The sequence below is a fragment of the Ranitomeya imitator genome, chromosome 4 (assembly GCF_032444005.1).
Source record: "Ranitomeya imitator isolate aRanImi1 chromosome 4, aRanImi1.pri, whole genome shotgun sequence".
Lineage (NCBI taxonomy): Eukaryota > Metazoa > Chordata > Amphibia > Anura > Dendrobatidae > Ranitomeya > Ranitomeya imitator.
In genome coordinates this window covers 71568234-71589133 of record NC_091285.1, presented here as the reverse complement: position 1 = coordinate 71589133, position 20900 = coordinate 71568234, and the positions used below count along the sequence as shown (strand labels likewise).

The 20900-nt window shown below is 46.0% G+C and overlaps 1 protein-coding gene across 1 annotated transcript; it reads left to right on the top strand.

Moving 5' to 3' along the window:
- The first annotated feature begins 1446 nt into the window (after nucleotides 1–1446).
- Nucleotides 1447–11280, top strand: TXNDC15 (thioredoxin domain containing 15). Its single transcript, XM_069763809.1, has 5 exons — nucleotides 1447–1595; nucleotides 5173–5624; nucleotides 8043–8206; nucleotides 9701–9831; nucleotides 10684–11280. Exons 1-5 carry the CDS (start codon nucleotides 1526–1528, stop codon nucleotides 10878–10880), a joined length of 1014 nt encoding a protein of 337 aa, XP_069619910.1. The 5' UTR covers nucleotides 1447–1525; the 3' UTR covers nucleotides 10881–11280.
- The last annotated feature ends 9620 nt before the right edge of the window (nucleotides 11281–20900 follow it).

Here is a 20900-nt window from a genome sequence, read left to right as displayed (position 1 = left end):
TATTATGCCGTGGGTGGAGGATTGGGCTGTGGGGTCATTATGCCGTGGGTGGAGGATTGGACTGTGGGGTCATTATGCCGTGGGTGGAGGATTGGACTGTGGGGCATTATGCCGTGGGTGGAGGATTGGACTGTGGGGCATTATGCTGTGGGTGATGGATTGGACTGTAGGGACATTATGCCGTGGAAGGAGGATTGGACTGTGGGGCATTATGCCGTGGGTGGAGGATTGGACTGTGGGTCATTATGCTGTGGGTGGAGGATTGGACTGTGGGGTCATTATGCCGTGGATGGAGGATTGGACTGTGGGGCATTATGCCGTGGGTGGAGGATTGGACTGTGGGGTCATTATGCCATGGAAGGAGGATTGGGCTGTGGGGCATTATGCCGTGGGTGGAGGATTGGGCTGTGGGGCATTATGCCGTGGGTGGAGGATTGGACTGTGGGTCATTATGCCGTGGGTGGAGGATTGGACTGTGGGTCATTATGCCGTGGGTGGTGGATTGGGCTGTGGGGCATTATGCCGTGGGTGGAGGATTGGATTGTGGGGCATTATGCCGTGGGTGGAGGATTGGACTGTGGGTCATTATGCCGTGGGTGGAGGATTGGACTGTGGGTCATTATGCCGTGGGTGGAGGATTGGACTGTGGGTCATTATGCCGTGGGTGGAGGATTGGATTGTGGGGCATTATGCCGTGGGTGGAGGATTGGACTGTGGGTCATTATGCCGTGGGTGGAGGATTGGACTGGGTCATTATGCCGTGGGTGGAGGATTGGACTGTGGGTCATTATGCCGTGGGTGGTGGATTGGGCTGTGGGGCATTATGCCGTGGGTGGTGGATTGGGCTGTGGGGCATTATGCCGTGGGTGGAGGATTGGATTGTGGGGCATTATGCCGTGGGTGGTGGATTGGGCTGTGGGGCATTATGCCGTGGGTGGGGGATTATAAATGTGTGTGGTGGGACTGTCCAGTGGGGAAATGAAAGGGACCTTGTACTGTGTGCAGGTAAGGTGCTTCCATATGTATGGGCCCTATTTCTGTGTGGGTGACATTAGGGGGGTAAAGGAGCTGCACCTAGGACTGGCTGTGTGCTGCAGACGTTATCATTTCCTGTCAGGTCGGGAATTCCCCACGCAGCTCATCAGACACCGTCCTGTCTGTGCTCTTGATACATTGATCTTGGATATTAGCGATGTTATGAGCTGCACACAGGTTTTGTCTATAAGCCGCAGCCTAGTACAGGACGTACTGCAGCCATGTACAGCGAGCCTTACACATCACACAGGCTCCAGGCGCCCTCATGTGGTCGCGCTAGGTATTGGCTCGCGTGGTCACCCAGCGGCCATTTTACCGTAGATTCTTCGGCTCTTTATGCAGAGACTCCTACAAATTGTCGGCTTTTGCCTATTGTCAGGACACCTCAGTGCTTCCAGCGGAAACGTGTCATGTACGGAACCCGGAAATGTTCTAGGAGTCTGCCTGGAACGCATACATGTCTGCATGTAGATGAAGTAGTCGGGATAGTATGGGGCTCCCAGTGCGTGTCGTGATAATATGTGGCGTGTACTTCCTGTGGCTGGCGTGTGGCGCTAGAGGTGAGAGCATCAGCTGGAAACATTGCAGCTGTCATGGCCTGTCTATACATATAGTGGCCCAGGCTGCTCTGTAGATAGTTGTAGTCTTGTTGTAAGGAGCAACCAGGTGCACATAAATTGTGGCCTCAGACTGACCACACTGTCATAGTTACATCCAGATGCCTCCATAAACTGCACTGTCAGCAGTGCCACACAGCAGGGCCCCCGTAAGAAGCGCCACACAGCGGGGCCCCCGTAAGCAGTGCCACAGAGCGGGCCCCTAGAAACGGCGCCACACAGCAGGGCCCCCGTAAGCAGTGCCACACAGCAGGGCCCCCGTAAGAAGCGCCACACAGCGGGGCCCCCGTAAGCAGTGCCACACAGCAGGGCCCCCGTAAGAAGCGCCACACAGCGGGGCCCCCGTAAGCAGTGCCACACAGCAGGGCCCCCGTAAGAAGCGCCACACAGCGGGGCCCCCGTAAGCAGTGCCACACAGCAGGGCCCCCGTAAGCAGTGCCACAGAGCGGGCCCCTAGAAACAGCGCTACACAAGAGCGGGCCCCCGTAAGCAGTGCCACACAGCGGGGCCCCCGTAAGCAGTGCCACAGAGCGGGCCCCTAGAAACAGCGCTACACAAGAGCGGGCCCCTGTAAGCAGTGCCACACAGAGCGGGCCCCTGTAAGCAGTGCCACACAGCGGGGCCCCCGTAAGCAGTACCACAGAGCGGGCCCCTAGAAACAGCGCTACACAAGAGCGGGCCCCTGTAAGCAGTGCCACACAGAGCGGGCCCCTGTAAGCAGTGCCACACAGCGGGGCCCCCGTAAGCAGTGCCACAGAGCGGGCCCCTAGAAACAGCGCTACACAAGAGCGGGCCCCTGTAAGCAGTGCCACACAGAGCGGGCCCCCGTAAGCAGTGCCACACAGCAGGGCCCCCGTAAGCAGTGCCACAGAGCGGGCCCCTAGAAACAGCGCTACACAAGAGCGGGCCCCTGTAAGCAGTGCCACACAGAGCGGGCCCCCGTAAGCAGTGCCACACAGCGGGGCCCCCGTAAGCAGTGCCACAGAGCGGGCCCCTAGAAACAGCGCTACACAAGAGCGGGCCCCTGTAAGCAGTGCCACACAGAGCGAGCCCCCGTAAGCAGTGCCACACAGCGGGGCCCCCGTAAGCAGTGCCACAGAGCGGGCCCCTAGAAACAGCGCTACACAAGAGCGGGCCCCTGTAAGCAGTGCCACACAGAGCGGGCCCCCGTAAGCAGTGCCACACAGCAGGGCCCCCGTAAGCAGTGCCACAGAGCGGGCCCCTAGAAACAGCGCTACACAAGAGCGGGCCCCTGTAAGCAGTGCCACACAGAGCGGGCCCCCGTAAGCAGTGCCACACAGCGGGGCCCCCGTAAGCAGTGCCACAGAGCGGGCCCCTAGAAACAGCGCTACACAAGAGCGGGCCCCTGTAAGCAGTGCCACACAGAGCGAGCCCCCGTAAGCAGTGCCACACAGCGGGGCCCCCGTAAGCAGTGCCACAGAGCGGGCCCCTAGAAACAGCGCTACACAAGAGCGGGCCCCTGTAAGCAGTGCCACACAGAGCGGGCCCCCGTAAGCAGTGCCACACAGCAGGGCCCCCATAAGCAGTGCCACACAGAGCGGGCCCCCGTAAGAAGTGCCACAGAGCAGGCCCCTAGAAACAGCGCCACACAAGAGCAGGCCCCCGTAAGCGGTGCCACACAGAGCGGGCCCGCGTAAGTCAGCAGTGCCTCACAATGGGGCCCCCGTAAGCAGTGCCACACAGAGTGGGCCCCTAGAAACAGTGCCACACAGTGGGGTCCCCGTCAGCAGTGCCACACAGCAGGGCCCCCATGAGCAGTGCCACACAGCGGGGCCCCCGTATCAGTGTCACACAGAGCGGGCCCCTAGAAACAGTGCCACACAGAGCGGGCCCCTGTCAGCAGTGCCACACAGCGGGGCCCCCGTCAGGAGCGCCACTCAGAGCGGGCCCATAGAAACAGCGCCACACAGAGCGGACCCCTAGAAACCGTGCCACACAGAGGGCCCCCGTAAGCAGTGCCACACAGAGTGGGCCCCTAGAAACAGTGCCACACAGAACGGGCCCCCATCAGCAGTGCCACACAGCGGGGCCCCTGTCAGGATTGCCTCTCAGAGCGGGCCCATAGAAACCGCCACACAGAGCAGGCTCCCGTAAGCAGCGCTGCACGGAGCGGGCCCTCGTAAGTAGTGCCACACAGAGCGGGCCCCTAGAAACAGCGCCACACAGAGCGGGCCCCTAGAAACAGCGCCACACAGACATTTCCGCAGCATTTCTGCAACGTGGGCACATAGCCTAAAACATTCCTCAGAAAGCCATTAATAACCTCATTAATAGCAGACAAGGTGTAAGTGCAGGGATTTCTGCTCATGGCACTCCAACTAGTTATTGAATAAGTTGAGAAGTTTTAAAAATGTTTTATCATTTGCATATCACTATTTTTTGGTGCTGAAAATGCCCCCATCGGCTTATACACAAGTCATTGTCCATGACGCCAGCAGGGGAGGGGGAGCAGCGGCAGGAGTTGGTGGCTGTGAAGACATCATACTCGAACTCCTCGCGCCGTTGTTGTATCTCTGATGGTCTCCGCTGACAGCTCTCCCTGTGCTGAGCCGTCATATGGTACCACTCATTAAGGTAATGAATATGAAAGCATCTCCACTCCCATAGGCGTGGAGCGCATGTTCATTACCTTAATGAGTGGTACCACGTGACCGCTCAGCACAGGGAGAGCTTCCGCGTCGGATAATGGAGATGTAGCGACAGCACGAGGAGGGTGAGTATGATGGGAAGGGGGTGAGCCATGCATACAGCAATGGGACAGGATCGGGAGGAGCCATGCATACGGCGATGGGACCGGGAGAGCGATACATACGAAGACGATGGGAGTGGGAGAGCCATGCATACGGCGATGGGAGGGAGAGCCATCCATACGGCGATGGGACTGGGAGAGTCAATAAGCTTAGGCTACTTTCACACTGGCGTTTTTTGCAATATGTCGCAATGCGTCGTTTAGGGGAAAAAACGCATCCTGCAAAGTTGTTTGCAGGATGCGTTTTTGCCCCATAGATTAACATTTGCGACGCATTGACACACGTAACCGTCGTGTGACGGTTGCGCCGTGTTGTGGCGGACTGCCGGGAGCAAAAAACGTTACATGTAACGTTTTTTGCTGCTGATGGACCGCTTTTTCCGACCGCGCATGCACAGCTGGAACTCTGCCCCCACCTCCCCGCACCTTACAATGAGGCAGCGGATGCGCAGGAAAAATGCATCCGCTGCCTCCGTTGTGCCTCCGTTTCACTGCTAGCGTCGGAACCTTGGTCCGATGCACTGCGACGGGCTGAGTCCGACGCTAGTGTGAAACTAGCCTTGCCCAGTTTTCCGTGGCAAAAGTAGGTTCCTCAGCCTATACTCGGGTCGGCTAATACTCGTGTATATACGGTATGTAAGATATGTAGTTTAAGAAGGCTAATAGAAGGCACAGGTGTTACTAATTTCTCTGGAAAGATTAGTGATTATCATTAGAAGTATGGCTTCATTGTACATTTATTTCCAACAGGTAATCAAGGTGAAGACCTGCATCGAGAAGATCATCAGGAAGAAAACCTTCAGAGCACAAGCCATGTACCTATAACAGTGGGGTATGATGAAGGCCGCAGTACAGGAGCTGTTCAGTACAAGACGGCTGAGATTGCTGATGCCATGCAGAGTTTAGACGTCCAGACAGACCCTGTCGTGCTACTTTCCATGCTGCCTAGGGTTATGAAGGACAGAGCCGGAGAAGGTTCTGTGTGTGACACGGAGACGGGTGGTGAAGAATGTGGCTTCAGTGATGGTTCACTTAGCAATTCGGATGACCAGTCTCAGGAACAAACCCAAAATATGGACGCCAGTACTGCAGATTCTGACTCAAACACTACAGATAGCAGCAAACCTCTAAAAGTCAACTGTGAGGACCGCGACATCACTAATATGGAGAACTTTACTTTACAAATCCTTAATATTTCTCAGGTATGATACAGAATTGATCGTTATCATATGAGGACTTGATCTGGAGACATGGTTTATGAGGTATATTATTTATCTGGCGTGGTTCTGAGATGCTTGTGGTGAAAGTCTGTAGCAAACAGGTGACCAGTATAAACCATGATAGGGGAGGTAAAACTCAAAGTGCCATGGCTGTAGCTAAAAGATTGTTTTTTTTTTCGTTTTTTTTTCATTGGGTTATGAAGTAATCTTTAACCAAAGATTTCTTCTTGGGTTTTATTTATTTAATCTTGATTTTGGCACAAAGTTAAACGGATTATGTCATGGGGCAGGCACAAATAGATGACTTTACTTCGCACCATTTACAGACTGCGCTGATTAATATTATCTTTTCCTTTCCCCCATGACAGCACGACACATCAGCTGCTCTGCAAACATGATATTGCGTCTGCTATCTATTCCAGACAATTTTAAACTCTAAATGTCAAATAGCGCTCCTTCCCTTCAGAGCCCTGCTGTGCACCCAAACAGTAGTTTTCCATCACATATGGGGTATCTGTGTACTCAGGGCGAATTGCACAATAAATTGTATGGACCATTATCTCCTTTTACCCTTGTAAAAATGAAACATTTTGGGGCTAAAGCAACATTTTTGTGTGAGAAAATTTGATCTTTTATTTTCACGGCTCAAATTATAAATTTCCGTTAAGCTCATTGGGGCTTAAGGTTTTCACAACACAAGTAGATGAATTCCTTGAGCGATCTAATTTCCAAAATGGGGTCACTTGTGGTGGGTTTCTACTGTTTAGACTCTAAATACAAATGGTGCACAGCCAATTTTGCGTTCAAAAAGTCAAACTGTGCTCGTTGCCTTTTAAGCCCTGCCGAGCACCCAAACAGTAGTTTCCCCCACATATGGGGTATCAATGTATCCTGGAGAAAGTGAACACATTTTCGGGTCCATTTTCTCCTGTTTCCCTTTTGAAAATAAATTTAAAAAAATTGAGGCCAATGTAACATTTTTGTGAAAATAAAATTTTTATTTTTTTTTCCTTCCACATTCCTTGAATTCTTGTGAAGAACCTGAATAGTTTATTAACTTGAATGTGGTTTGGATCACTTTGAGGGGTGCAATTAGTAGAATGTTGACATTTCTGTGGCCCCTCAGTCATTTGAAATGTCACGTGGTGCCTTACAAAACCTTTTTTTTTTTTTTTTTTATATTATTGGAAACATGAGAAATTGCTAATCAACTTTGAAGCCTTCTAACTTTCTAAGCCCAAAAAATTGTTTAAAAAATTATGCAGATGAAAAGTAGACGTGAGAAAGGTTATTTATTAATTATTTTGCGTGACATAACTCTCTGGTTTAAGGGCATAAAAATTTGAAAATTGCGAAATTTAAATTTTTTTTCTGTAAGGTTTTTGATATTTTCATAGAAGAATGCAAATCATATAGACCAAAATTTACCACTAACATTAAGTACAACATATGAAAAAGCCGCCTCAGAATCAGTGGTATATGTTAAAGCTTTCCAGAGTTATTATGTGATTAAGTGACACTGGTCAGATTTGGAAAATGAGGCTTTTGCCCAAGAGAAAGGTCTCCATCTGCCACAGTGTTTGAGTCAAGCATACCTTGCTGAGATCGGGCAGCATGTATCAGCTCTCAGGTCCACTTTAAATATCTTTTTTTTAATTTTCTATAAAACAATTTGTATTAAGGTAAAATCAGAAATCTTGTAATTTTCTCACAGGTCACCTAAGCTTAAAATTAGACTCACACTTCCTGTTCTGCACTGTTGATGACTTTTCAGCGGTCTCATTATCATTGCATGTAGAAAAGCTGCGGAGACACCATCACGTGTTTCTTAACGCAAGCAATAAATAGCCAGGTCTTTCACCGGGAAGGAACAACCACGGGAAGGGCAACATCCAAAAAGGAAAACCACCTATGCCAAAACATGGTATCCATCCACAACAGCTGTTTCGGGGTATTTGCCCCTCATCAGTGTTGAGTAGGAAACTGGCTATTAGGAGCAGTGCCTATATTATCATTACAGACAGGATTACTATGAAAGGTAACACCTCTATATACTGTGGATAACACCGGATCCGGTGAGCACATCATCAGACCTGCGTGTGAAAGGGCCTGGCTAAGCTAAACATTGGGTGTTCAGCCACTCTTCTTCGAACACCCGAGGAGGTGCCCGACACAAGATTGGTAAAATCCTCACAGATGAGCATCCCTAGCTCTGTATACATTTCCACACAAGAATGATCATATAACTTGACAACCAAGGAACATTACGAAAATTGGGAGGAATGGAAGAGCAAAGTAGGCTAGAAATTTGCCAAACTTTTCATTACACAATGTAACCACCGGTTTAGGTTGTTGGTATCATTTTCTATCCTCTAGTTATTTTTTTTTATCATTCTTTAGGACCTTATGGATTTTCTAAATCCAAACAGCAGTGAATGTTCCATGGTTTTGTTCTTTACCCCTTGGTGTCAGTTTTCGGCTGCCCTCGCGCCTCATTTCAATGCCTTACCTAGAGCCTTCCCAACGCTGCAGTTTTTGGCACTGGATGCTTCCCAGCACAGCAGGTATGGCTTATGTCTGTACTTCTAATAGAAGACTTACAGCTACACGTGGCTTTATTCATCGTGAATTGCGTTTGATCACCTTTTTCCACTTTTTATTTAGGTCAGGAAGTTCATGAATTTAGGTGCTTTGGTTCTTTACGACATAGTACCAAATTACCCACTTGTAGGAATGCTAAAAGAGAAAGGAAACCTTACATTTCACCAGAGCGCAGTGGTAAAAAGTGACACAACCACATAGTAATCTGTGGTTCAGGGCTGGGGAGCGAAAGTTCTCTCTCCATATAACTTGGTTCCATGCAGTTACATGGTAATACATTTACAAGCATTTTCCTTTAATGGGTTAAATGGCTATGGCATGAATGTAAAACGGGGGCTGCTATTAACTAAAGTTCCTTGGCAACTCTCCAACAAACAAATGAGAGCCTTCTGGCTTTTCTAGGAGACAGTTACATGCCAGGCACTGAAAGGGTTACTGGTGCTTCAGCGTATTAAAGGGACTCTGTCACCAGGTTTTCCCAATATAAAGTACGTCCTCCACCTTTAAGGTACTTTTGGTCTGCTCTGATAAAGACAGAGCAAAGTAGTGTAATGTGCATGCGCCGACTTTACTTCTGGGTCATAAGCGCGATTTGGTGTCTCCCGGCGCATGCGCAAAACTGTACTGTGCCCTACTCTTAGCAGGAGCGCGATTGGGGGACACTGTGTGGATGACGTAGGATGCATCATCCAAATGAAGCAAGCAGGAGGACTGAAGCAAGACCAGTACTGCCCGTCAGACCCCACCATATAAGCAGATAATAGGATCTTTTTGTGCTATGCAGAGGGTGTTGGGGACTCGTATACAGCATACTATTATTCTGTACGAGAGGCATTAAAGGTGGTGGCCGTACTTTTGTATTGGAAAAACCCTGAGACATGGTCGGTTTAATGACAGGTTTTCATAGCTGTATGTTGTACAGTAGGTGTTCACTGACCGTAATCTCTCCTGTGCCAGCCCCCCACATACACTCTTGGTTCAATGTGTTCTTAATAGAAATGTGGAGTAACCTGCTGTCGGAGACCTCAGATGGTTGGAAGGAGAACATCCGCCTCTGAAATTCACCATGCCAGATCTTTCTCTTCGACATCACATGGGCTGAATTGGGAGGCCCCATACACATTAGGTGGGTGGGTGTTCCTAAACTGATGGATTAGGACCACTGTCTCTATTGTGTATGGGGCCATTAGTGTTATTCCATGCTCAGCAGATCAGTTTTACAGTTTTGTTTTTTTGCTCCAGAATGGGGTTTAGAGAAATCCATTTGTTGGCCACTGAAAAAGCCCCATTTAAATGAATGGAACCGATTTCCTTTCACAAACCTGCCACGTATAAATATGCTCTCATATAATCATATGCATTATTTTATTATGTTGTCACTATGTATTTCAGGCTGTAACTAATTTTTTTGATATCCTTCTGTCTCACTTCTAACGTAACGACTGTTTCTCTCCTAGCCTGTCCACCAGATTTGGTACGGTGGCTGTCCCTAACATTCTTCTCTTCCAAGGTGCGAAACCAATGGCCCGGTTTAACCACAGTGAAAGGATCCTGGATTCCTTCAAGTCTTTTATATTCAACCAGTCAGGTACATGGCGATCATAGGCTGACAGTACTGCTGTGCCACCATTCACACGGCCATAGAGCCGACAACGAGAGACCCCACTATGACAAGACCCTCAGTGTACCACCAAATCCAATTACCATCTACATAGTAACCATTTCCCCAGATGCAATCTGAGATTTAATGAGCATTAATTTGTTTTTATTTTGCCTGTATTGGTCAAACAGTTGTAACTTTCTTATTTTTTTAGCTTATGAAAGTGATTGTTTTCATAGATATAAGGTGCTCTTGTCCCCACATCCTCCCTCATCTGCTAAGATGTCAGACGCCTCCTCTCCTGTTATTTTCTTTTCAATATGCAGATGCACACAGTCACATTGCACACAATCATAAAGAATAGTGCAAGGCAAATAATATTGATACAATATTGTATTAAACTTGAAAATCCGCTCTATTATTGCATAGGAATAGAACATCTAGGAAAGAAGGTGGCTACCTGGACTCGTAAAGCAAAGTATTAAATAGAAACAATGATGCATTATATACATAAACGGGTCAATGCATAGTGCTACGGATACAGAGATGTATGTATACAAAGGTAAAGACATCACAGCAGTGTATATCACCAGGTGATAGAATGGGCAACCATTGTGTTTCGCATACAAGCTTCGTCAGGGGAACAGTCACAATACTACTTTATCCCATTGCTGCAGGTGACCATAATTCCTTGTGTGTTACATAAAGTACAAATAGTGGTATTTATACAGATATCAAGTCTAGTCATCACTGATGTTATCAACCAGCACATTACAGTTTACTGGTTTTATTTCCATTTCCTTTTGTTTTAGCGTGTAACAATCTGAATATTTCTTCCAGGAATTGAAGCACTGCCGGATGTTTTTGTCACAGAGGCTGACATTGAAGGTCCGTTACCCAGCACTCCTCAGGCGGGAATAGACTGGCTCCTTGTTTTCTCTATAGTCTATGTGACGTCCTTTATTGTATATGCCACTATGCAAACTGATCGGATTCGTTGGCTTATACCGGGGCAAGAACACGAACATCAGGAATGATTTTATGAATCCGAACCTCTGACTCCCTCAGGACTGGTTTCTGCTTGCCGATATTGTACTCCGGGGATGGATAGCGTTTGGCCTGGAGGGCTTTTACGTGCTGTTTGAATACACAGACACTGAACATTGGACTACTAGACATTGTCACTTACTACATTGTACAACTCCGATGCATTTCACGGCAGCGCTATTACACTCGTGCACTTGGATTTGATTATTGATTTATGTTGTGGACAGGAAATCCTTTCAGTGCTTCAAGAACAACCAGAGCTCTTCCAGAACTGAATATCATAACATGTGCTTGGCGTGGAAGTGGGTGTACATATTTTGGTCTGATCTCTTATGGAGACACATTGTAAATATTAAAAAAAATAATAAAACCATGCTTTTTGTTTGCTAATATTGTATTTTTCAATTTTCTGGTTGTATTTATTAGATACTTTTTTTTTTTATTCACCTCTACAATGCACTGATTTTCAGCAGGGCCTTTATAAAGGGGTTGTCTCATTACATACATCCCCTTTATTATGAATGACCCCACTCTGATCAGCTGAGTGGTGCGGGTCTATATGAAAATGGATTTTCTAATGAGGGAACTGTCTGTTGCCGCCTGCTACCAGCGTTACATTGTGCCACTCTATGCAATGCCCAGCTGTATAATACTCTGACCTCCTAGTGCTAAATGTATGACGCAAAGATTAAGCTACAACTTTATTATTCAATGTTTTTATTTATTTTTTTTAATTTCTACTTTTATTTTATTTTTTTAACCCCACATTTATTTATTTATTTTTTTAAGTACAAAAAAGTAAAAAGGTAAAGCGGAGTGTGGGAAGATTGTGGGGCAATATTTTGCATAGCAGCAAAATGGAAAATTCCAGCATCTGCAGGAACGGAGGTGAGTATATCGAAGCATTATTTTAATAGCAACATAGTTATAAAAAGTGATATGCAAATTGCCTCTTTAGAGAGAAAGAGGGAAAAATTAAAACATACAAATAAACAGGACACAAGTCTACGCGTTTCGCGCATAACCACTCAAAACTAGACTAGTCTTAGACTAAGGGTATGTGCACACGATGCAGATTTAGTGCAGAATTGGTGCAGAACTGCAGCAGATTTTTCTGCTGCAGAAACGCTGCAGAACTGCACTGTGATTTACAGTACAATGTAAATCAATGTGAAAAGAAAAAAGCTGTGCACATGGTGCAGAAAAATCTGCGCAGAAACGCTGCAGATTTCAAAGAGGTGCACGTCGCTTCTTTTGTGCAGTTCTGCAGCGTTTCTGCAGCAGATTTTTCTGCACCATGTGCACAGCTTTTTTCTTTTCACATTGATTTACATTGTACTGCACAGAAACTGCATAGAATCTGCATAGAATCTGCACAGAAACTGCACAGAAACTGCACAGAAACTGCACAGAAACTGCACAGAAACTGCATCAAATCTGCAGATGCAGATTTAGTTCAGAAAATTCTGCACCACATTTCTTACGTGTGCACATAGCCCAAGAGCGGTTATGCTCGAAATGCACAGACCCGTGTCCTTTTATTCTTTGCATGTTTTGATATTTAATTTTTCCTTTTTTTTTTAAACTATGTTGCTAATAAAATAACATTTTAATACCCTCACTTCGTTTCTTGTGGATGCTGGATTTTTCCATTTTGCTGCTATATCTACACCCAGAAGTCGGTCTGAAGCCTCCGTGCACCGCACCTCAATTCAAGGTATTATTCAACAGCTGGTGAGCCGATATACAACTTTTCTATTTTTGTTACTATATTATAATGCAGTGGGAGCGGAATATATTGATATATAGTTTTTTTTAAGAAAAGATTCAGTGTAGCCTGAGTTTTCATCATATACATTTCTGTTTTTTTTTTTTATGGGATTTTTGCTCCAGTGGGCGGTCCTATCAGTGACTGACAGCTTCCTTTATATAAGGATACATGCAGAGATAGCTGTCAGTCACTGATAGGACCGCCCACTGGAGCAAAAATCAAAGTGCAGAGGTATAAATGATGAAAACTCAGGTTATGCTGAATCTTTTCTGACAACTGTAAGTCAATCTCAGATGACATGCTCTATAAAATGCTGTTTGCAGATTAGACAACATTTTCATAGTGACTGGTTCCCTTTGATGCTGATAACATCCTTTTTTTCTTATAGAAATCAGTTTTGCGAATTTTAGAGAAATCCATCGTTTAACCCTTTCAGCCTGTTTTCACCTTCCTGACTAGGCCAATTTTTACAATTTTGACCACTGTCACATTGAGGTCATAACTCTGGAAGGCTTCAATGAATCCCACTGGTTCTGAGATTGTTTTTTCGTGACATACTATATTTCATAATAGTGGTAAAATTTGTTTGATATAATTTACGTTTATTTGTGGAAAAAAAAATGGAAATTTGGCAAAAATGTTGAAAATTTCGCAATTATCAAACTTTTAATTTTTATGCCCTGTCATATTGCACAAAATAATTAATAAATAACATTTCTCACATGTCTACTTTAGAAAAGCACAATTTTGGAAACTTTTTTTTGTTAAAAACCTATAAAGTTGACCAGCGATTTCTCATTTTTACAACATTTGCAAAATTATTTTTTTAGGGACCATAAAATACCCAAAAGTGACACCATTCTAAATACTGCACCCCTCAAGGTGCTCAAAACCACATTCAAGAAGTTTATTAACCTTTCAGGTGCTTCACAGGAATTTTTGGAATGTGAAAGGAAAAAAAGAAACATTTTCTTTTCTTTCACAAAAAGTTTTCTTTAGACCAATTTTTTTTTTTCTTTTAACTTTCACAAGGGTAACAGGAGAAAATGGACCATAAACTTTGTTGTGCAATTTCTCCTGAGCATGCCGATACCCCATAGGTTGGGGAAATCTACTATTTGGCCACAATGCAGGGCTCAGAAGGGAAGGAGCGCCATTTCACTTTTTGAATGTAAAATTTGCTGGCATAATTAACAGACGCCATGTCGCGTTTGGAGAGCTCTTGATGTGTCTAAACAATGGAAACCCCTCACAAGTGACACCATTTTGGAAACTAGATCCTTTAGGGAATCTATCTAGATGTGTATTGAGCGCCTAGAACCCACAGTTGCTTCACAGAAGTTTAGAGCCTAATAAAAAAAATCTAATTTTTTCCGCAAAGACCTTTATTAGCTCCAAATTTTGTATTTTAACAATGGCAACGAGAAAACGGGAAACCAAAATTTGTTGTGCAACTTCTCCTGAGTTTATCAATACCCCATATGTCATTGAAAACTACTTTTAAGGCACAGTACAAACCTCAGAAGGAAAGAAATGCCATATTTGGCCAGTGTCCCACTTGCAACTGCAATGTGAGAAACTCAGACGAGTCTATCGCCTCAATACCCGGCACTGCCGCCGACAGTTCAGACCGGAGCGTTCAGCTGCAGAGAAATACATGCAACCGCACACTCCAGTCTAGAGTGCCGGCGGCAGTGTCGGGTATTGATGCGATAGACTCGCCTGAGTTTCATCGCCTCAATACCCGAAACTGTTGGCGGCAGTGTCGGGTATTGAGGCGATACACTCGTCTGAGTTTCTCGCATTGCAGTTGCAAGTGGGACATCGGCCTAATAGTGCAGATTTTGCTGCACTTGTTTGGGGGGTGCCATGTTACATAGGCAGAGCCCTTGAGGTGCCAACACAGCAGAACCTCCCTCCATAAGTGACCCCATTTTACAAACTAAACCTCCCAATGAATTCATCTAGGGGTGCAGTGATCATACTGATATCACAGGTGTCACAGACTTTTATACCATTGGGTAGTGAAGATAAAGTAATTTACATTTTTACCACCAAGATTGTGTGTTAGCCCCAAGTTTTACATATTCATAATGGGAAGTGGGTAAAAATGGCACCAAAATTTGTCCCACAATTTCTACAGAACATGGCAATACCCAATATGTGGCTGTACAGTACTGCTTAGCCATACGGAGAGACTCCGGAGGGACGGAACGTTATTTGGCTCCTGGAACACAGATTTTCCTAAAATAGTTTGCGGATTTCAAATAAAGAGCCCCTAAGTGATAGAATAGAAGAATCCCCCTCAAGTGACCCTGTTTTGGAAATTATAACCCTTTGGGAATTAACAGATGTAATGACGATTTTGACTTCATGGGCATTTTCCAGAAACAGGCAGCAGTGGATGTTGCTGAATGAAAATGGCAAACTGCCTTTGTAGTGACCAGTACATTATGCCCAGTTCATGCTTCTGCAAACAGGCACCTGTAAATTAGACGGGCTCTCATCACTACAGGAATGCCAAACATGTGGGCGCTAAATGTGGTTCAGGCACACTGGGGCTCAGAAGGGAGAGGGGGGCATTTGGATTTAGGTGCGGAGAATTTGCTGAATTTCTCTTGGTGGGTGAGGAGCCATTTCACTTTTCCAGAGCCTTTGTGCTACCAGTAACGTGGAAGCCTCTATATTTTCATTAACCGATGACTGACCTGAGTGGGGACTTGCTTTTTTTGTGGATTAGTTGAAGCTTTTATTGGGAATATTTTACATAACATTTATGATCACATTTATCCAGCATTATACGCTGAGCACTTACATTGGGTTTTCCATCTAAATCTGAGTAACGTGACAGATGAAACCCCCGAGGGATCCATTCACTATAATGAAGCCGCAAAGTTACTCTGGACTCCTCTCTTCACGGTGTCCTTTTCAGAAGTGCACAAAACTGTGGCCGACGACACTTTTAGACAATCCTAAAAAGACTGACACTGCCGGATCACAGGTCCTATAGCAGAGGTGTCAAACTGCATTCCTCAAGGGCCGCAAACAGGTCATGTTTTCAGGATTTCCTTGTATTGCACAGGTGATAATTTAATCACCTGCACAGAATGATTCCAGCACCTTGTGGAGCTGTGTGGTGGCTTGTTTTTTGCAGGATAAGATGACGTTTTCAGCAGTACCATTGTTATTTACATTTGTCTTTTTGATCGCCTTTTATTACACTTTTTGTTCGGCGGTATGATGATAAAGCATTGTTTTTTGCCTGTTTTTTTATTAACCGTGTTCACTGAAAGGGTTAACTAGTCGCACAGTGTTATAGAGCATGTCATTACGGATGCTGCGGTACCAAATATGTGTACTTTTATTATTTATTTACATAAACGTATTTATTGCAAAAATGTTTTTTTTTTTGCTTTATTTGGGGATATTTTAAAACATATTTTTACATTTTTTTTAAAAACTTTTTTACATTGTCCCATCCTGGGATATCACTGTACAGGGTGGGCCATGTATTTGGATACACCTAAATAAAATGGGAATGGTTGGTGATATCAACTTCCTGTGTTTGGCACATTAGTATATGGGAGGGGGAAAACTTTCCAAGATGGGTGGTGACCATGGCGGCCATTTTGAAGTCGGCCATTTTGGATCCACCTTTATTTTTTCAAATGGGAAAGAGTGACACATCAAATGTGACACATCAAACTTATTGCGAATTTCACAAGAAAAACAATGATGTGCTTGGGTTTAATGTAACTTTATTCTTTCATGAGTTATTTACAAGTTTCTCTTTGTTTACAGCCATTGACATGTCGCAGAGGTTAACACGTGAGGAGCAGATAGAAATTGTGTTGATGTCTGGTGAACGTAGTACCCAGGTCATTGCAGCAGATTTCAATGCAGGACACCCTTGGAACGCCCGACAGGGCCGTGGAGTACTCAGTACCGGGTCCGTGGCCCTGGGAGCCCATGTTAAAGGGATAGTCTTTAAAGCGATTTGTAGAAATAAGGAAAGTTTGTGATGCCACTTGTGGTACTCTGTCAGTAGGGACCGACGCTGCTTCAGGCCGGTTTCACACGTCACTGGCTCCGGTACGTGCGGTGACAGTTTCCTCACGTACCGGAGACACTGACACACATAGACACATTAAAATCAATGTGTCTCTGCAGATGTCAGCGTGTTTTCATGGACTGTGTGCCCGTGTGCAAAACACGGAGACGTGTTCGTGGGAGCGCACTGATCACACGGACCCATTAAAGTCAATGGGTGTGTGTAAAAACGTACCGCACACGGATGCCGTCCGTGTGTTGTCTGTGTGCTTTATTTAAAGTCATAGGGTTAAAATTGAAACATTGTTTCAAGACACGGACAGCACACGGACGATAAACATGGACACACGGATGGCTTATGTACACACGGACACGGATAGCTCCGGGACCATTTCTTCCAGTACCGGAAATATCTGGATGTGTGAGACTGGTCTTAAGGGGTCCTCTGGGGTGATGTTATGGCAGCTAGATGGTATAACTTCCCACAGGTGAAGTAGGTCCCCAGGAGATGAAGATGGTGTAATAACAAACAGAGGACACAAGGTTGCAGTCTCATTACCGAAGCAATTCAGGCAGCCACAGTCCAGGGTACCGGATCACAGGTGCTGGTGTTGGTCCGTCCAGCTTGGAAGCAAGTTGGGATTTCCCCCTTACCAGCTGGGGTTAGAAGTCTTCCCTCTAGCGCTGTGGTGTAGTTCCTTGCTGCTTATAGCTGTCCAACAAGGTCCTCACAAGGTTTCTGTCCTTTTGGGTAAGTGGCACACTAACCTGTAGGACAGGTGACTCAAGCCTTTTCACAGTTTATCACGACTCGGGCGCTATACGCCACTGTGTCTTCAGGTGTTAGGCTAGGTTCACATTGCGGTAGTGCAATCTGTTTAGCGGATACGCTAACGGAATGCGCTAACGCAATGTCCAGAAAGGGATTGCATTTGGCAATCCCGCTAGCGCAGATGCCCGATCTGCGCTAGTGAAGAACGGACCCTGAACGCTGCAAGCAGCGTGCGAGGTCCGTCCGAAAATAATGGGACATCGCTGATGCATGCCTAAAATGGCATACGTTAGCGATGCGTTAGCGATCCGTTAGCACATTGCAGTCAATGGGTGCGCTAACGGATCCGTTGCATAGCGTTAATTGCGACAATTGCGCCATGTAACGGATTCCGTTAGCGGACACCCACTAACGCAATGTGAACCTAGCCTTAGGGCGGGCAAGTGTCCTGTATTTCAGTTGTCCTGCCGGTTTCTGCTGTGAGTCTTAGAGCCCCTCACAACCTCAGTTTTCCGGCCACCGGTGTCTGCGCTCTGTCAAGAGGTAGCTCAATTGCAGCTATTCTCCTCTGGTCTTATCTTCGCCTTTGCCTCTTTTCCCTTTCAGTCTCTTTATCAGTTGCTCTGCTCTGTCTTTCCTTCCCTGGAGCTGCCCGGCTCCAGCTTTCCTTCCTCACACATCGCTCTCCTCTCACCAACTACTAACTCTTCCTAACTGCCTAGCAACAGCCTAGCAACTGACTCCACCTCCTGACCAGAGAGAGCAGCTCCCCTGAAGTCGGGTGTTGAGCTCCCCCTTCTGGCCTGAAGCCAGAATGGTGCTGTATGTGCTGATTACCTGTTAAATGGATCTTTCCCTGCTTCCAAGCGTGACATCACTCGCCCCGTGAGGAAAGCAATGCCACTGTAACAACCGTTTACCTGGGGTGTTAATAATAATCTTAATAATATTCTTTATTTATATAGCGCCAACATATTCCGCAGCGCTTTACAGTTTAACAGTTTCAAACATAACAGTCATAGGTAACAATGTTAACAATACAGTAATAAAGCAAAATAAGACGACCCTGCTCGTGAGAGCTTACAATCTACAATGAAGTGGGGGAGATACAAAGTACAGGTGTGTATTTACAATGATGTATTTACAATGATGGTCCAGCCATCTTCATGGAGTGGGGGGTAGATGGAGATACTGAATGGGCTACACACACACACAAACATAAAATGAGTTTGATTACGGAACGTGATAGGCCGCTCTGAACAAATGAGTTTTGAGCGAGCGCCTAAAACTATGCAAATTGTGGATGGTCCTAATATCTTGGGGTAGAGCATTCCAGAGGATTGGTGCAGCACGGGAGAAGTCTTGTAGTCGGGAGTGGGAGGTACGGATTAGTGCAGAGGTTAGTCGAAAGTCGTTTGCAGAGCGCAGTGGTCGGCTAGGCCGATAGACAGAAATGAGGGAAGAGATATAAGGGGGTGCCGCACTGTGGAGAGCTTTGTGGGTGAGAACAAGTACTTTGAATTGTATCCTATAATGAATGGGCAGCCAGTGTAATGACTGGCGAAGAGCGGACACGTCCGAGTAACGATTAGCCAGATGGACGACCCTGGCTGCCGCATTAAGGATAGACTGGAGAGGGGAAAGTCGCGTGAGGGGGAGGCCAATTAATAGAGCGTTACAGTAGTCCAGACGGGAGTGGAATAGGGCGACAGTGAGGGTTTTTGTTGTCTCCATGGTGAGAAAAGGGCGGATTCTAGAGATGTTCTTTAGGTGTAAGCGGCACGAGCGGGCAAGAGATTGTATGTGGGAGGTGAAGGAGAGATCAGAGTCAAACATAACACCCAGACAGCGCGCCTGCTGTCGGGGTGTTATTATGGTGCCACCCACGGAGAGGGAAATGTCAGATTTAGGGAGGTTAGTAGAAGGCGGGAGCAGAAGAAGTTCAGTTTTGGAGAGGTTGAGTTTCAGATAGAGAGCAGACATGATGTCAGAGACTGCGGACAGACAGTCAGTGGCGTTCTGTAGTACAGCAGGAGTAAGGTCAGGGGATGATGTGTATAGTTGTGTGTCATCAGCGTAAAGATGGTACTGAAAGCCAAATCTGCTGATGGTCTCTCCAATTGGGGCCGTGTAGAGGGAGAAGAGAAGGGGGCCAAGGACTGAGCCCTGAGGTACCCCGACAGCGAGAGGAAGAGGAGATGAAGTGGAGCCAGAGAACAGAACACTGAAGGAGCGGTCAGAAAGATAGGAGGAGAACCAGGAGAGAGCAGTGTCCTTAATGCCTAGTGACTGGAGCCTAGCGAGTAGGAGAGGGTGGTCAACAGTGTCGAAAGCTGCAGAAAGATCGAGAAGAATGAGCAGAGAGTGGTCACCATTACGTTTTGCTGTCAGAAGGTCATTGGTCACCTTGATGAGTGCAGTTTCTGTCGAATGTAGGGGGCGGAAACCGGACTGTGAAGGGTCTAGGAGGGAATGAGTGGAGAGGTAACGGGTAAGGCGGGAGTAGACTAGGCGCTGCAGGAGTTTTGAGATGAAGGGGAGATTGTTACACCCTACACTAGAAAACTGTCACCATTCCCATGTTAGTTCTGTGTATCCATATAAATAGCCCACCCAAAAATGTTTTGCCTCATCACTGAACATAATGTTCTGTGTAAACTGAGGGTCCTGTTCCAATTTTTGTTTTGCCCATTCTGCAAATTCAGCGTGCTAAAGCATGTCAATGTGAAATATATGAAAATATGAATAGTAATACGCCTTTTGAATATTCTAAAAAAAATTAATGAATGTGATGCCTTGCACAAAATTGGGCCAAATAATGTCTGCCCATCAACCAGCGTCGAGGTGGTCCCATGATAGCGTGCAACTTTTTTTTGTATATGGAGGTAGCTCCTCCTGGTATGCACCTATTCGCACTAGTTTGGATGTGCCAGTCAGTCTATTGTTATTTCTATGTTAGCTTACTGACGGAGAACTCTGCCCTTCACCATGTGGTCATTTTAGTTACTGCAGGTTCCTATCTACCCACAAATACAGGCTTTGCTGAAAGAGGGCTCCACATTCACCCAGGAATTCAGACATCAGCCTAGGAGAGGTATTCACACTGGATAGGGACCCATCAGTCTTACGGGAGCGCCTTGATGTTGGTTGATGGGCAGACATTATTTGGCCAAATTTTTGTGCAAAACGTCTCATTCATTTTTTTCTAATGTTCAAAAGCCATATTGCTATTCATACTTCATATATTTCACATTGACATGCTTTAGCACGATAGAGTGCTACCTTTTTTGGTTTACTGCTTACAGTAAACGTGTCGTATGTCTTTACCCATGAGATGGATTGAAAACACAAGCTGTGTATTGTAGATCCTGCATTCTTTTGGCTTGTCGTAGAAGGGTTGCTGCTTCCGAGCAGAGA

Bases quoted from the DNA above. Each gene is read 5' to 3' on its own strand.
- TXNDC15 (XM_069763809.1), top strand. From the start codon at position 1,526: ATGGGGCTCCCAGTGCGTGTCGTGATAATATGTGGCGTGTACTTCCTG. The intron at 1,596-5,172 runs GTGAGAGCATCA...TATTTCCAACAG, and splicing joins GCTGGCGTGTGGCGCTAGAG to GTAATCAAGGTGAAGACCTG. The intron at 9,832-10,683 runs GTACATGGCGAT...TATTTCTTCCAG, and splicing joins TTTTATATTCAACCAGTCAG to GAATTGAAGCACTGCCGGAT.